Here is a 17,323-nt window from a genome sequence, read left to right as displayed (position 1 = left end):
TGTTGAAATAGCTTTCTTCAGCTGCTAAAATTGGGATGGGTTCGTAACACGAGGACCTTGAGCCTCACTGATGACTGGGGAGGGCTCTGAGAAGGGTCCCTGCCTAGGCCTGGGATGCCTGTGACTCAGCGCCCCCTGATCCTGGGGGTCTTACAGTCTCATCACAGACGGAGTGGACCTGGCTACAGATGGACCTCTGTATGGAGTAACTTAGGTTTCCTTTCTGCCTTGGTCAGAATCCACTCTTGGTCTTCCTAGGAAGACTTTTTATTTTGGGACCTGGAGAGGCCTTGTGAGTGGGGAGTTCTATGAGTCGGCATGTCTGTCTCTATTTCAAAGACTGGCACCCCCCCGACCCCCCGCCGCTTCTTGTTCTAGGGAACTGCCTGCAGACAGCTACAAGCCAAATTTTTTGTGCTATAAATGAGGGGTTTTAAATGTCAATTCAGTTTTAACTTTTTTCATTTTTAAAAATACATGTTTTATTTTTAAAAATACATATTTATTTCAAAGATATGATATGTAGTGAAAATTAATATTTCTACCCCTGGCTCCTTCACTTCTGCTCCCTGAGGCCACATAACCATCACCAGATGTTGGGTGCCTAGTGAAGCGTGTGTGCCCTCCTCTTGTTTGTCCCCATGCCGTACACACCCAACGGTGTTGATTTCTACCCTCAAGTTTATCTTGGGATTGTTCGATTTCAGCACACGTAGTTCAGGCCATTCTTTCTAATAGTGGCATGGTATCCCTCTGTGTGGTCAATCGTGGTTCGCTTTATCAGCCCCCTATGGATGGACCTTGAGGTTGCTCTCAGTGTTGGGGTGCTACAAGCCAAGCTGCAGGAATGCCTTGCGTGCACACGCTCAGAGGTCTGTTGTAGAGATGGCTAGATGGGGAATCCAGGCGTGGGGTGCTTGACCAGAAAAGAAACATGCTGTTTTGGTTCCAAGAGGGAGGATGAACATTTCTGAGTTTTTCTTGTGGAAGGATCTTGTGTTTATGCCGTCAGACCCTAGAGCTGGAGGGGCCGTGGTGCTAGCTCGTTCCCACGTGGTCTGAGCATTTCAGCTCAGGTCAGCCAGCCTCTGGAGCACCTGGTGTTTGTAGCCTTTGGCTGTGCCCCATGGGCCGTGCAGCCTGTGCACCCAAAAGTGTGATTATAAGAGTGTGAAGAGGCAGTCAGAGCCGGGGAGGGTCTGGGGAGGCCGGGCGTGGGGAACTTCTCATACATGGACTTGAGTGAGCCCAGGAGTTTGCAGGAATTGAGCCGGCTATGAAACCTGGAGTCTTGGAGAAACAAACAAGAGACTGGGAATCAGTTTTTAGAAGAAAAGATCCTCCTTGGGTTTCAGGGGTTGGTGTGAGGCCTCTTGTCCAGGTCTCACTAGACCATCTGCCGCCCTGAGATCTCCCATCTCCTACCTGCTCAGCAGCCCTGCCTGTCTTTGTGCAACTTCAGGCTGCTCTGGAGAGGACTGCCACCTTGTGATTTTAAAAGCCGGTCTAGAAGGCACCTGGTGTAAATAATAGATGAGTTTTTCTGTTTTGAGCAGGTAGCCTCCTTGAAGAGCAGATGCAGGGTGTGAGGGCAGGTGAGGTTTTCTTCCTGGGGTGTGTTTGAGGGTTCATGTGTACTGGGAATCCTTCTGGGGGTCCTGGGAGTGCTCTGGCAGTTTCACCACCCCTGGGGCCACCATGTGCCCCTGAAATGACCATAATATTCCCCTCTCTGGCTCTGGCGACCTCATGCCTATACAGGGCAGGGCAAGAAGGGAGGAGATTTTAGGACTGGCTGGCAGATAGCTCCCCTAAAAAGCAATGTGCTCGGTATGACCCTGCCCTGGTGAGTCTGAGGCCCACATCTCTGCCCGTTCTTTCCCACCATTGCCCTTACATGCCGCCTCGTGAGAAGTCCACAGTTTCCCATGCCCACAGCTCTATTGTATGGGGCCTGGAGCTTGGCGGCATACAAGTTTCTATTGTGGCCCGGTGGCAGCTAGGGCTGACCTGTGGGGCTGAGGAGGTGGGGCTTGGGGACTGACAGTGGAGCTATTCATGGGCTCTGCCCCATTTCCTGCTGCCTCTCATTGTGGACAATTTTGGGGGGAGGGGAGGGGAGGAGGAGAGGGGGGTGGCCAGTGCAGCTATTGTTCCTGGCAGTGGGAGCCCATTATGCTTAATAGAAGTCCTTTGATGAACAGATCTTTGCCACTCCAGGGCCCCTCTCCTGTTCTCCAATGTTGGGTGAGCTGCCTAGCCCGACCCTGCCCTCTCTCAGCACTCCCCATCGCCGGAAGTCTGGAAGGATCCTGCCCTTTGGGTACTTCTGTCAAGACTCCCCTTCTTCCCTCTCAAGTCCCCAGGTTCTGCCTGGAACCTCCCTGGGTAACAGCGCTGAGCAGCTGGGCAAGGAGTGGGGATGCCCAGCCACCTGCCCGCTGCCTCTGGGAGTGGGTTTCTGCCTGAGTTCTCTCGGCCCAGCTGCATCCTTGGGTGGGGGCCAGGCGTGTGCCTGGGCAGCTGTCAGTCTTGAGGCCCCCACTTTCCTTTGTACTTCAGCGCCCTGTGTCCCTGTGCCTCGCTGGAGTACTCAGCTGCAGAAAAGCCTGCTTGCTGGCCGGCCGGCCTGCAGCCTCCTCGCTGCCTGAGCCACAGCCATTTTTCTTTGTTCTGCCGTCTCTGGGCTCTTGACTCTCAGGCAGGCGGTGGCAGGCTGGGCAGGCGGCAGGCAGCGGGCACACAGCGCCAGCGGAAGCCGTTGTGACATGAGTCTTCCCACTGAGCCGATGCTGTGCCGTCTGCTTGCTGTACTGTCACTTCCCCCAGCTGTACCCCCGGCTCCCCAGTGGTGCTGAGATTTCTCTTTGTTTAAAGAGGATCTTGCCATCTTATTGGGTCACAGTGCTGCTGGCTTGTACAGTGGGGGCAGAGAAAGGGCTCGCCTGTTCGTGCCACTGAAGATATGTAAGAGAGGGAGAGACTGAATTCATGGATGCCTTTGGGAGCACCGTCCTTCTGGACTTTGGCAGAAAAAGCCACTCCCAAGTGCAAAATGTGATCTTCCTTTACCTCCTGGTCCTTCTCCGTGAGAGAGTCATGTCAGGACAAACTCTTAGCATTTAGTGGCAGGGGTAGTTGAGAAAACAGTGATTTTTGTTTTTTGTTTTTTTTCTTTTGAAGGGTCTCTATGGTTGTGCCTGGAAAATTCCATGGGCAGAGGAGCCTGGCGGGGGCCACAAGAGTTGGACGAGACATAACGTGCACGCGCCACCCACACCACCCCCCACACACACCCATCGTCCCCTGAATGTCTCTCATCCTCAGTTTTTGGTGGGCAAATTGAGCTTCCTCCTTGGGGGGTCTGATTTTACTCAGTGTGAGGTCACAGCCCAAGCTGAGGGTTACTCTTTCTGAAAGTGTGCCCGCCCCAGCTCACAAATCTCCAGCTTTCTTAACTGAAGTCTGTAATTGTCCCCCTGCCTTTGACATAGAGTTGTTTGGTATGAGAACTCCTGAGCTCTCACTACTTTCTGTGTTTATCATTTTATCTTTCCAAAACCCATCCATCTTGAGATCAGCCTGGCTGTCTTATCTGACTCTTATCAGCCAACCTCCTAAATTAGGAAGCAGGTCCCAGGCCTGGACAGGGTTGCCCCCTTGGAGTGCCCTTATTGCAGCAAATGTTGAACCAGACTCAGTAAAAATAGCTAGGTTCGCTGTCATAAATGTTGAAACACAGATGCACCTTTTAGGGTTTTTTGCTTGTTGTCGTTCTGTCGCCAAGTTATGTCCAACTATTTTGTGACCCTGTGGACTGTAGCCCGCAAGGCTCCTCTGACCATGGAATTCTCCAGGCAAGGATACTGGAGTGGGTTGCCTTTTGCTTCTCCAGTGGATCTTCCCAAACCAGGAATCAACCGCTTGTCTCCTGGGTCGGCAGGTGGATTCTTTACCACTGAGCCATCAGGGAAGCCCAGTTTTTAGGGTAGTTGGGCCCAAACGAGGGTGGGAAAGGTCATGATTGAGGCAGCATGCTGCTGCGGAAAAGCACAGAGAGGTAAGGTGACGCGTTGGGTCCCAGCTGTGCTGCTGGCCTTCCTGGTGACCTTGATCACTCATTTCCATGGGCGTAGGTCTCTGGAAGATGGAAAGGTTGCTCAGATGAACTTTGGTTGTTTTTGAGCCATGACTTTTTGAGTTCTATGAAACTAAGTCCAAAATGCTTGTTCACTATACTGAGCCCCTCTCGCCAACTCTGGGTCCTTCTTTGGGAGAAATATCACTGGATGGGGTAAACGGAGGGCATCTGTTCCCATGGTTTTTTTCTCCCTCAGGTTCTTGAGGGAGTGGCGGTGGTGATGATGACCTCCCTGGACGTCTGGTTTTCACAGGGAAACCCACCCACCGGGAGCCCCAAAGCATACAGCACCCCTCAGGGGCCGAGTGTGGCCCACTCAGACAGATAGACAGTCCTGCCTTAGACAGTAGCACTGGTCCTTTTCTGGGACATACCACACTCCCTCTCTGGCAAACCTGGGACGAAGGAATGAAGGCTGTTTATTTTATGTGCTGCCAAAATGAGGCCAGGCTGTTAAAAGTAGAAATAAAACTTATAAGATGGAGATACCCTCTGTATTTAAATATCCTCTTTAGTTCTGGGAGGTGGGGCTGGGAGTTAGTGGAATAGCGGGTAGGAGGCTAAGGTTACATTTTGTCTCTATTTTGTTCAAAATTCCAGGAGGCAAAATGGGTTTCTGTCTCTTTATCTGCCTTTCCCCACCCAACCTCTGCTCCCTGGGGGGCCTCCTGTGTCCCCTGGCTTTCCTGCCTTTGTCTGCTGGGAGGGGATCGGCCTCCTTGTCACAGCTCTGGCCTTTGTGCTTCTGCCCTGCCCTGCCTCACAGGAGGCCTGTGCTCTTGGAAGACATCCAAGGGGCAGGGAGCCCAGCTTTGATAAACATTTGGTTAGAGTAGCTTCCACAGCTGTGAAATGGGAATAAAAATAACCTGTGCGGATGCCCTAAAATACCAAACAAATTCCACAGTTAAAGCATCCCTCCAAGAAAGCTGATGACATCCCTAGTTAAGATGGGTGAGCTTTCCCCTGTCACTTGCCCTAAAGGTCCTTTCGCTCCCTCAGCACTGTTGCTTTTCACTCAAGGCCTCTTACACCCTCATTGTTGAGAGTATTGCCCGCAGGCCTGTCAGTGGGCCGGGCTGGCAACACCTGGCAGCCTGTTGCCCTGCAGACTCACCCCACAGCAGCTGAAGCAAAATCTGCATTTAACAAGATTCCCGGGTAATTTGCATGCACTTTCAAGTTTGAGAGGCTCTGTCTCAGACACCTCCGTCCTGCCCTGCCCCACCTTCAAGACTGTTTTCTCTCTTTTGTGGTTTAGCTATCTTCACCCTCCTGCCCTGCTTAAAGTTGCCGACTTTAAAAGGGTCTGGCAACTCCATCTCTGGGACACGAAGATCGCAGCAGGTAGCCCTGGGCATGGGGGGGTGTCTGGGAGGTGGGTCTGGGAACGATGGAAGCTGCCTGAGCTGGCAGCTGCAGGTGCCTCCTCCAAGCCTGTCGGCGAGGTCAACTCTGGGGCACCGGGCCGAGGAGGTAATTGGAGCCCTCCTTTGTGAAAGGGGGCTAAGAGCCTCCCTGGGCCATCTGGTGCCACTTGCCCCACCCCATCCATCCCAGCTGGGCGACAAGGAGATCAGAATCAGGTTGTAAATGTTGTTTGCTTTTTGTAGACACACGAAGCATTCTATAAAAAGATTTTTGGTATATGTTGAAGTTCAAATAAATAGTCCAGAAAACGGACTGTATATTTATTTTTTGTAGTATTTTTCTTAGCGGGAAAAATGTTTGAAAGGATTTTCCTGATTTCGCTAAGATGGCCTGCCTTCCTCCTGCCTTCAGGTAGAGGTGGGTGGAGGGCCTGTGGGGGTGAGTGTGGGACCCCAAGCCTGGGGATGCCCCTGGCTGTCTGGAACTGTTTTAGGTACTAAGCTTCTAATCTCTTTGCAGATTTTTCTCAGCTTTTTTCATTAGAGTTCCATCACTGATTTGTGTTTTTTAAAAAAACATCTGCTTCTCCCTTCACCTCCCTGCTTGTTCCTCTTCTCTTCTACATTTTCAGCGCATTTCATTTTACTTTTTTTTCTCCAGCAGGCTTCACCTTTTATAGCTTGCTGGGATAGTTTGCTTTCTTCCCTCTGTGAGACTGGCCCCAGGCTGTTTGCCTTGCTCAGAGACCAGGAGCCAGGCTCTGCCCTGGCTTGGTGAGCCCTGTCCGCCCTGGGCAGGACTAGGGGGTGGCCCTCCAGTGCTGACCTAGGGAGTCAAGTGGGTTGGTTGGTTGTCTTAAAAACTATATTGCAGTGAACTGTGCAATTTTGGATACAACTTAGAGCCACAGTCTTTATTTTATGTCTTCCAGGCATGGAGAAATGGAAGAAAAGGTGTTTAATTCTAAGTTTTGTATAGTTTGTGTTTGAGGGGGAGGAGGGTGGGATATCTCTGCGAAGAGAACGTTTCCCACCCACATTACACACTCAGGTCACATCCTCGCACTGAGTTGGAGCAGCTCCCCTAAGGGCTGCCCAGGACTCAGTTATTGGAGCAGAATTGATCTCTGCCCGAGAGCAGGCCCACTCGTCACTCAGTACATCTGTGGCTGTTAGGAGCATCCCATTCCCCCAGCCGTGTTGGCCCTGCCAGGGCAGCCGGCCCGGTGGTGCCTTGGTGCCATCCACAGGCCTGACCCAGAGCTCTGTTGAGACTCCTGGCTGCCACCATGCCGGCTTGTAGTGGTTAAAGCTGCTGCTCTAGGGAACATTTCCTGACCAGCTTCCCGCCTCCCCCTTCCTTCCTGGGCCGCATCCTGCCCTCCTGCGCCTGCCTGACAGCATTTAGCGGAGGGAAGCGTGTCCCGAGCCCCTCCGGTCAGGTGCAGGGCTCACTCGAGTTCTTGGTCTCCACAGCCCCACTCTAGGTGCCTGGCAACAGCAGCAGCAGCCAGGACGTGTAGAAACCGGTCCCGAGGTGTTCATCTCCCGCAATAAAAGCCTCTCCCCCCAGGGACTCGCAGAGCGAGTTAGTACACTGATGGGTTGCTGGACTCTTGGCTTCATTCATTCATGCTGTGGCCTTGCCTCAGGCCGTTTGTGGAGAAGCTCAGGGTGGACAGAAGGCCCAGTCCTCTGGGTCCTGAGGTCGAGAGGTCCCAGCATGCAGGGTTCATAGGTTCTTGTCCATGTTGGAGATGTCGCTGTAAACTGGGCCCAGAAACCGCATCTTGTGCGCATCCGCTTCTGAATGTAGACATTTCATGTGCACGTCGGGTTTTCAGAAACAGGCCTGCTGTGATTATCTGGGCTCAGGGCTCCCCATCTGCATTTAAACAGGTGGTTTCACATTCAGCGGCAGAGGGAAGGCCCCTGGGAGGCCAGCACGGTGCCAGGCCTCCTTCTGCACAGTCCTTTGAGAGGTGGAACGGCAGCCGCTGCGGGCGGCCCGGCCCTCTCACCTGTGTGGGCAGGCAGGTGAGGTATGACTTGCCCGATTCATCATTTTCAAGACTCCCTTTGGGCCCCAGGATTGTCTGTTGCCCCAGTGTTTTCTTCTTTTCTTTAAAGAAAAATGGCCACAACTTCTTACATTTTACTTGAGGCGAGTTATTTTTGTAAACTCTTCCTTCATTTGCTTTGTTTGTTTTTTGACCATTCCTCAAGATAGGACTCAGGTTATGCATTTTCGCCAGGAACACCACAGAAATGACATGTGTCCTCAGTGCATCCCGGCAGGAGGGACAGCCATTGGCTTGACTCATTGCTGGTGATGACAGTGGTGGTTAAAGGTGATATCTGCAGGGTTTCTCCATTGCTGAGTTACTATCATGCTCTTTGTAATTAATAAGTGTTCTACGGGGAGATATTTTGAGACCATGTAAACATGCTGTCTCTAATCAAACTTTCGTTGATTAGTTTTAGAGCCTGGTATGGTCTAAATGTCTTTGTGAGTTCCCCCACCCCACCCATTCACATATTGAAATTCTGTCTGGTGCCTGGCTTGATGATGTTAGGGCTTGTAACCTTTGGGAGGAGCTTAGGTCATGGGGGTGGAGTCCTCAAGAATAGGATTAGTGCCCTTACCAGAGACCCCTCAGAGCTCCCTTGCTGCTTCACTGGGGACCAGTGAAGAGATGCCAGATTTGAACCAGGGTGAGGCTTGAACCCCACCTTGTCAGTGCCCTAATCTTAGACTTCCTAGCCTTCAGAACTATGAGGAATAAACTTCTGTACTTTAGAAGCAGCCTGGTCTGTCAGTTTGGTCCAGTCTGATATTTTTTTGATGCACACATAGTTCCAGATTGGGCCAGTGGGGGGGTCCCTCCAAACTGTCTGCTGTGAAGGACAGCTCTTAAAAATGTGGCTTTCCGGGTCTGTCACATTCACTACTGAATGAGTCTCCATGTGCAGTTTGGAAAAAGCTCCTTGAGTGATTCCCCAGTTCTGTGGAATTTGGGATCAGCTGGGCCAGACCCGTCATTTTCAAGCGTGTATGTCATAGAGCCTCCCCTTCCCTCTAGCCACTTGAAGAGAACTGCTCTGTACACCTCATGCTGGGTTTCTGGGTCAGAGCCTCTTTGTACAAAAGCTCCTGTAGCTTAAAAAGTAATAAAAATAGTAAGTTTGAAAATCGCTGGATTAGGTGACCTCCATTCGAGGCCCAGCATGTCTCCCACTGAGCCCTTGCCTCACTGCTTCCTCCTCTGCCCCCCGTCCGTCCCTCCTTTGGCTTCTTTCCTGGTGTCAGCACCGAGGGAGACAGATGTCTCCCCCCTAGATTAGTGAGGGGCCCTTTGGTGCTTCTCAGACTCAGCAGGTCTGGGGGTTGTGGGGTTTTGGTGGTGGAAGCTCATAACGCTGTGTTGGTTAAAAACAGAGTTTCAGACAGGAAGCCAAGCTCATAGAATCCCAGGCCCGTTGGAGAGCCCGGCGGGGCTCAGAGCTGGCAGCCCAGGTCTTCCTGGACTTCCACCTGGAGGCCTTCCCAGGTTGGGCAGTCAAGGGCCTGAGAGCCTCTGAACTCTGGGAACCTCCCTTCCCCCACACCTGTGTGGCAGGGCTTGTCACCTGGGGATGAGGGACGGTGGGAGGTGGGGGATGGAGGGGCCCAGCCTAACTCCTGGCTGAGTTTGTAGTGTTTTCCCACGGTGAGAAGTCAAACTTCCGGACCCCTGCGGTAGTTGCTGCCACCACGTCCATTTTTGCATTGTTTGTGGCAGACCCTGAGTATGGAGAGGTGGTCCTAAGGCGTATGGGTTGGAGTAGGACTTAGACACTTCTGACTCTGAGGGTGAGTCGGAACCGAGTGGGGAGCCTGTGCACTTGAGGCCCTCTTTCCCCTCTAAGAGTGATAGTGCCCCTAGGCTGAGGCATGATATGACACCCTTCCTGTGCGTGAGGTTCCCTTGGGCAGTGAGGCAGCCTTTATGACCATCTCAGTTACCCATTTCCCTTGAAAGTTGCCTGTCTCTTCCTAGGCTTCTCCCCTTGGGCCTCCCTGTTCCTTTGGCCTGTGAATGTTCCCCAGTTCACAGTGGGCTCTGAGGACCTGGAAAGTCGAAGGCCTATGGTGTGCTGTTTGGAGGTGCAGCAGGGCCCCCAACTCTGTTGGGAATATGGCTGCCCTTCCTGGGGATCAGCCTGTGGGCAGATACAAGTACTGGGAGCCTCAAAGATCAGGTGGAAAGGTTGAATCTTGGTCAATGGCCAAGTCTGGAGAATGAGGTAGGGAGGAGCCAGCAGAATAACTTGGTAGAGTTTTAGCTTGGGATATGGGTGGATAGTGTGGTCAGGTCAGCACAGTTCAACTGGGTTCCTTGCTTGGGGCTCTCATATGGCCCAGATCAAGGGGTTGGCAGGGCTATATTCATTTCTGGAGGATTTGGGGCAGAATTTAGTTCCGTGTTGTTTGTTTTAGAACTGAGGCCCTGTTTCCTTGCTCACCGTCAGCCAGGGCTCCCCTGAACTGCTGGAACTTCTCTCTGCTCTTTGCAGGTAGCTCCTCTGTCTTAGATCCAGCAACAATGCATTGCATCCTTCTCATACTTGGAATATGACTACTTCTGCCCTCAGCTGGGAGAAAGCTCTGCTTTTAAGGGCTCAGCTAATTACATTGGACCCACTCAGATAGTTTCCCTATTTTAAGTAAATTGATTATTCATCTTGATTACATCTGCAAAATCTCATTTGTCCTTTTATATGGTTATAAATTATACTTCCTGTTTTTCCTTTTTTTTTTTTACTTTGCTCAGTAAAAAGATGGCAACTAAAATATTTTTGAAGTCTTCCCAGAGATCTGTGGATTTAATGAACACATCTAATTTTACTTTATCCTCAGTTCAGTTCAGTTCAGTCACTCAGTCGTGTCCAGCTCTTTGCGACCCCATGAATCACAGCACGCCAGGCCTCCCTGTCCATCACCAACTCCTGGAGTTCACTCAGACTCACGTCCATCGAGTCCGTGATGCCATCCAGCCATCTCATCCTCTGTCGTCCCCTTCTCCTCCTGCCCCCAATCCTTTCCAGCATCAGAGTCTTTTCCAGTGAGTCAGCTCTTCTCATGAGGTGGCCAAAGTACTGGAGTTTCAGCTTTAGCGTCATTCCTTTCAAAGAAATCCCAGGGCTGATCTCCTTCAGAATGGACTGGTTGGATCTCCTTGCAGTCCAGGGGACTCTCAAGAGTCTTCTCCAACACCACAGTTCTAAAACCCCAGAAAAGTTAAGATAAAGGGAATTTTAAAAAAGGAATCACTCTATAAGGACGTGAAAAGTGGCAAAGGAAGCAAAAACAAGAAAAAAAATGTTCAAATCAGGAATTAGATGGGTGAGTGACCCACTTTGAAATGCAGGAGTTGGTGTCACCATATTATTTTAGTGGGGCTTGGAGGGGAGGAGCATCAGAGGTGGCTGAATATAAGAACTGTTTGAAGGCAGTTCATGTGGTTAAACCCCTTTCTTGTCTCCATGGTGCCTGGTGACTGCCCTTTCCCTTTAAGCGGGACATTGGAGAGTCCTTCTGCTGAAGGGAAAACCAAGGGCCTGGGAGATTCCAGTTGTTCATAGTAGTTGATGTGAAGAACATCTCCATCCCCCAGCCTTCTATCCCACTTGGCTTCTAGAACTCTGACAGCCAGCCCCTTACCTTCCAAGCAGGAGATTAAGAGACCTCACTGAGGAACCCGACTGACCTAAGAGGAAAGAACTAAAGATGCCAACAACAGGGACTTTATAGCAGATGGGCCAGCCAGACCGCCCTGCACAGAAACCCACCTGCCCAAGGACTCAGTGCTTCTAGTCAGCTCTTAGGCATTTACTTTTAGTCATGAGGATTACTAATGATTGTTAATACCTGAGGAAAGCACCTAACGTGAAAAGAAGCAAAACAAATGGGGCAGGGAGAGCAACTTGAAATAAGTATTCTACTTGGAGAATATTTTGAAAAAAATTAGACATTTTCTCAGAGAGATAAGAGAAGCACCCATGAAATAGGAATAGGATACTATACAAAAGGAACATTTAGGAAACAAAAAAATTACAATTTTAAAAGAATAAGGGCAGAGCAAAAATATCAAATCATTAGAATAATTATAAATTTGAAAGAGTTTTCTGGAAAATTAGACAAGAAAGATGAAGAAGAGATGGATAATAGAGCAGAAGAGGTAAGATGTTTAAAGAATCAGCTCAGGTTCCCACATCCATTAATAGGAGTTGCAGAGAAAAATGCAAGTGGGAAAATTGCCCAGAAAAAATTTCCTAGGCAATGGCACCCCACTCCAGTACTCTTGCCTGGAGAATCCCATGGACAGAGGAGCCTGGTAGGCTGCAGTCCATGGGGTCGCTAAGAGTTGGACACGACTGAGCGACTTCACTTTCACTTTTCACTTTCATGCATTGGAGAAGGAAATGGCAACCCACTCCAGTGTTCTTGCCTGGAGAATCCCAGGGATGGCGGAGCCTGGTGGGCTGCCGTCTATGGGGTCACACAGAGTCGGACACGACTGAAGCGACTTAGCAGCAGTAGCAGCAGCAGCAGAAGGATATAGGTTTCCATATCAGATGGACTCATCAAATGTTGAGCTGAGTGGATGAAGATAGGCCAGTATGCTGATCAGTTGAACCAGTACCTTGAAATGTCAGTGTGCTGGGAAGAAAAGGATGATCCTGCAAGTTTACAGAGAGAAAGAAATAGGTTAAGTTCAAAATCAGGAATCTGAGTGGTTTCAGACTTCCCAATACCCTGGAATGTAGAAGATGTTAGAGCACTGCCTTTAGCGTTCTCAATGGGAATGACTCCCAACCTAGAAATCTATACGCAGCCAAACTTTTATTCACAAATAAAGTAAAGATGTTTTCAGACATACATGGTCTGAAAAATTTCCCGCTTGCCCTGAAGATTTCTTCCACAAAGATGAGCAAAGACTGGCTCTTTCATAGGCTGTATCCCAAATGAGGCCAAGGGGGTTCTTCTGGGCACCAGTCCAGATTAAAGTAGCTCAGAAGGTTCCAGGAGAAATTTCTTCTGGAAGAAGAACTAGAAAAAGAACATCTGATGTGAGCGAACTTATTGAGAGGAGATTTGGACAACTGACATTGAATTTGGGGTTGAATATTAATAAATTCATAGAAAATTAAACAAAAAAAATGAGAATTATTAACTCTAGAGGACAAAAAGTTGTCTAGGAAAAGTAATCGTGGCTTACATGGCTCGCCGTGATGACTCACATGGTCCTAATAATGTAGACTCTGAAAATTAGTGTCGCCGTGGGTATGATTGGAGTGGAGATATGGGAAAGGAGTGTGAGGGGAGTGGTTTGGGACAGGTGGCTGGTACAGGAGTAGAGTTACATTTTCATCTTCAGGGTAGGAAGTGGTGAGGTAACACCTAACAATGAAAAACCAGGGAATAGCATGTACTGAATTTTCTAAGACATTTGGAATGTTAACATCAAGAGCAGCTAGAAGTTAAGGGAGCCCCTGGAAAGGGACTGGGGCCTTGGGGCCTAGGATCTGGTTGGGTTTTTTTTTTTTCTTTTCTGAACACAGCATTTACAACCATTGATTCTTGCAGGGATATGTTCAGGAATAATTTTGAAAAAAATGAAAATAGCAAATCTGGAACACGAGGCCTGTGATAAGGGCAAGTACTGTTTCACAGATCTCAGATGTTCATGGGAGTATGTGTGCACTGGATTGATTGTTCAGGGTGCTTCTTGTGTGTGCCAAGTTGCTTCAGCTGTGTTTGACTCTTTGCAACCCTGTGGACTGTAGCTCGCCAGGCTCTTCTGTCCATGGGACTCTCCAGGCAAGAATACTGAGGAGCTTCTTACTGTGGGCCATTGTAAAAAATCTGACAGCCGCTGTCAGTGGCTTCTCATTGCCAGTTCTCTTTGTACACTTCTGAGTTGTCTAAGTATTTTACAGTTCAGCATGTGCTACCTTTTTAATTCAGCCGAGAGACGGAGGAGAAAACAATCTTACAAGTTAATATAATCCCAAAGTAGATGAGCCCTGTTTACAGTGACTGCAGAGGTCATCACACTTGTGGGGCCAGCATCCTCCACCAGCAGTGGCCTCAGTTTACACTTTAGTACATAGGTGGTCATGGTAAGTGCCACGGTAGAAGCCTTTTTAGAAATTCACTTGTGAGCCTACCAACCCACGAAGCCATTTTCATGGTTTTAGCTTCCATTTTGACCTTTAACCACATGCTTACAAATTGTTTCATAATTGCAAGCTAGGATATTTAGATTTTGTAGATTTTGAATGCTTAACTCATATTCTCTTTCTTCTTTAGGTTTCTTTCCTTGAGGCAAACTCTTGAGTCATGAGTTTATTGGATTAAGGGTAGGACTTCTTTTTTTTTTTGAATGTCTATAACTGTATTGCTTACCAAAGGGTAGTAACAGTTTATTCCACTCCCAGCAAGGTATGAGTGCAACAGCCTCACCATGGGATTGCCAGCAATAGTGGTGGTGATTTTGTTAAAATAAAAAGTGTAAAACAATATCTGTGAGTTGTCTTTAATTTCTTTTCCAGTGACTTTGAGTAGTTTTCCATCTAGAAATTGTTTTGTTCTTCAGTTTTAGTATAATGCTCATATCCTTTGTCCACTGGTCTAAAATCAGTCTTCTGTTAAGTATGAATTTCTATGTGTCGGAGATAGTATTTAACCTTTGTCATAATCACTACAGCTGCAGATAATTTTTATCATTTGTTTCCTTTTTAATTTTAATGTTACTTTTAATTGTTATATGGGAATTTAAAAGCATATCTGTTTTATATTGATAGTTTTGTACTTCAATTAGCTTAAATGTGAAGGATACCCTGTTCTTGAGTGTGTGTGTGTGTTTACTATTTAGATAGACTTTAGTGTATTATTCAATTCCTCTCAGGTTGCTAACCAGCTATCTTAACATTTAAATAATTCTGACTTTCCCCCTTGTTTTAAGAAGTTGATGTTTGGACAAACACAATGCCTCCTACTTGCCATGTGAATGCTTTATTCTGTTATAATAACTTTTGGAGTTGAGACAGTTTGAGGACTTGGAATTAAATAATTGTTTTCTCTACAGAAAACACAACATAGCTTTTGGAGAGTTTTCAGTTGTGGTGGTCATTAGTAGCTGTGAAAATTTATCTTCCTGTTAAGAAGCAGAATTTTTAGTTTGTGTATTTAAGGTATTTAGGGTAATGGTTTTGGTATTGACTGAATTTGTTAGCTGGTAGAGAGCTGAGTTTTGCCTCCCTCCGATGTGACTCTACTTGGGTTAACAACTATGGTGAGAAGTGAGGGACCATAGTCACTCTGGAGTCATTTTGGCTGACTTCTGGGTCGGGTCTGGTTCTAGTTACAGCACCACCATCCTCGTCACCTTTTGGGGTTCTTTGAAATGTGGGTAACACCTCAGGTTGGTGGGGGAGCACTCATCAGTCTTTTCTCCTTCCTTCAAGTTCTGAAGCTGCCAAGCCAGACCTTAGATGCTCATTGCCTTCATTCCGCCCCAAACCCAAGGCTCTGTGTTGGAGGATGTGGCTTAGGCTGGGGTCCAAACAAATCTCACTGTTACCTCCTTCCACTTAAATTCAGAACTTGCCTATGTGGGGACCTGGATTTTCTGGTTGAAGCTCAGGACCTGCTTCTCTACCCACCCTGGTCCCAGGACAGAGCTGGCAGGTCAAGAGCAAGAGGCAGCTTTTCCTCGCTGCTCCTTTGATGGCGTGCGGTGCGGTGCGGGACCCCTGTCCCCACCTCCCGGTCAGTTGAGCGCCTTCTATCCCCATGGGGAGGAGTAAACAAGGGGGCGAAGAAAGACTAAACTGCACTGTTTCCCTTCAACAGCTTCCTCTTCTGTGGGTTGGAATGGGGAAATAAGTGTCATTGAAACACCCTACCCCAAGACCTCATACGCTTATTTTGGTCCAACAAAAATGGTGCAATGTTCAAGCAAGTGTTCTGGGGGTGAGTGGCAGGCGTGTGAGGGGACATATCTGAGGATGACGCATCATCTCATGGCGATTAGGGCGTTTCTTTCTGATCATTCCCTGGCATGGACTTGGCTAGTATAGTTCTGAGTGTTGAAGTCACCATGGAGTGAAGGCTTGGGGTTTATATCACAGTTGTTGAGATTCTCTATGTGTGGGTTTGAACCCTGACATTTATAAAGGCAGAGTTATTTCCTGGTTGAGTCTTTGTGGGGCGAGACCCTGGGAGCCCAGTGGAAGAGGGGGGAACAGGTGGTGAGAAAACCAGCCCCCTGCAGAGAACCCACACTCCAGAGCACTGGCTCCCTGCAGCCCGCCTGACAAGGAGCTCCCTGTGGCCATTCCATGTTCTCCCATGTACGTGGCCGGAGCAGAAGGAGATCAGGGATCTCCACGCAGCGAGTCCCTGTGTCCCCTCAGGGTCATCATTGTTCAGAGGCCCTGGGCTAGGGGGCAGGGATGAGGTCTGCCCTGCTGTGGAAGGCATACAGGCCAGTGTTAATTAGCTGGTGTCTTTGTGGAGCCAAGATCCAGGAGAAAGAAGGGAGCCTGGCTTTCTTTACTGCTTCAGAGCTTTGAGGAAAGTTCTTTACTACGGTTAGGTTAAATGACTCCAAGGAGCACCCCTTAGGATTCCTGAACTTCAGGGTCTTGTGCCTGAGCAGCCTCCCCAGTCTCTGGGGACCTTAGGGATCAGCCCCATTTTAGTTGAGGCCCTGGAGAGGCAGATGCTTGCTCAGGGTCAGGTCATGTGGCCGAAGGAAGGACTCTGTCCAGGAGTTCCTGTTCATCTCCTTGTAGCCCTCCTGTGTGGCCCAGGCCGTGTTCAGGCCTTCGGTGTCCTCGTGTTCAGAATCTTCCCTTGTTACCGGGAGTTGTGTTCATGTGCATTCTGGGAGGGCAGTGTTGTAGAAATACTGGGGATGGGCTGCTGGGTACTGCCCGCTCCCTGACTGGGTTCAGGCCAGGCAGGTTGGTACTTCCAGCTGGGCCTTGACCATACTCCTGTCCCTCTGGGAGGCAGGGGGCCAGCGGGCAGTGGTGTCGGGTCTCTGCCTGTTGGTTGGCTCTGCTCTGGGAAGGATGGTGGAGCAGTCAGAGTACCCATTTCCAGAGGGATGTGGTTCCATGTGCCTGCCTGGCAGCACTTTCTCAGAACATTACAGACCAGGGGCCAGGCCGCCAAGGCTGCCTCGGCAGGAAGGGCTTCTGTGGCGGCGGCTGCGCGGCGAGGCGCAGAAGCTGCTCTCTTACTGGCAGCTGTGGGTGGGTTGTCTCCCCACTGCCAGAGTAGCCTTGTTTGTTTTTGCCCTAGGCCTTGGGTTGCCTCTTGTTCCTCTCCTCACCCTGGGAAGTAGGGTGAGTTCTGGGGCTAGGGGTGGGCATTTCCAGTGAGCCTCAGATCCCACCCTGAGGGCCAGCTTGAGGCACCTTCCCCACCCTTCAGCCCCTGTTGGGCAGCAGCAGGTAGAGGAGGAGTTAAGGGTCCACCTGGGTTGCCATCGTGTTTCAAAAATGAACATAGTGAAGGTAGACCAGGCCCTCGGACTGCACTCCTTTTGAGGGCACCCTCCTTTGTAGGCTTTGGACACAGATAAAGGAGAGTGGCCCACCCTTCACCCTGTGCAGCTTGGTGTTCTATAATCTAAGCTTTACTGTAGCCCAAGGAGGCCAAAACAGTGGTCCTAGAGGGTGGGAGGTTAGGCAGGGGAAGAGGGCGTGGGGTGAAGACTGGCTGCTGTGAGTTCATGGGCTCTCTCCACCCAGG

General features: G+C 49.5%; 1 protein-coding gene across 2 annotated transcripts in view; it reads left to right on the top strand.

Annotated features, from left to right (window-relative positions):
• Window positions 1–17,323, top strand: part of TSPAN14 (tetraspanin 14) — a 54,206-nt gene that overhangs the window by 8,586 nt on the left and 28,297 nt on the right. The window contains exon 1 of one of the 2 annotated variants that reach the window (XM_040242582.1): window positions 2,172–2,323. The exons of the other annotated variant lie outside the window; for it this stretch is intronic. Within the exon in view, the coding sequence (XP_040098516.1) occupies window positions 2,176–2,323 (148 nt within the window). The 5' untranslated portion in view covers window positions 2,172–2,175. Of the gene's footprint in view, window positions 1–2,171; window positions 2,324–17,323 lie in introns of those variants that run through there. 2 annotated transcript variants of the gene reach the window in all.

Source organism: Oryx dammah, unplaced genomic scaffold, assembly GCF_014754425.2.
Source record: "Oryx dammah isolate SB20612 unplaced genomic scaffold, SCBI_Odam_1.1 HiC_scaffold_6, whole genome shotgun sequence".
Lineage (NCBI taxonomy): Eukaryota > Metazoa > Chordata > Mammalia > Artiodactyla > Bovidae > Oryx > Oryx dammah.
Note: the sequence above shows the minus strand (reverse complement) of the source record. Positions and strands in the feature narration are given on the sequence as shown.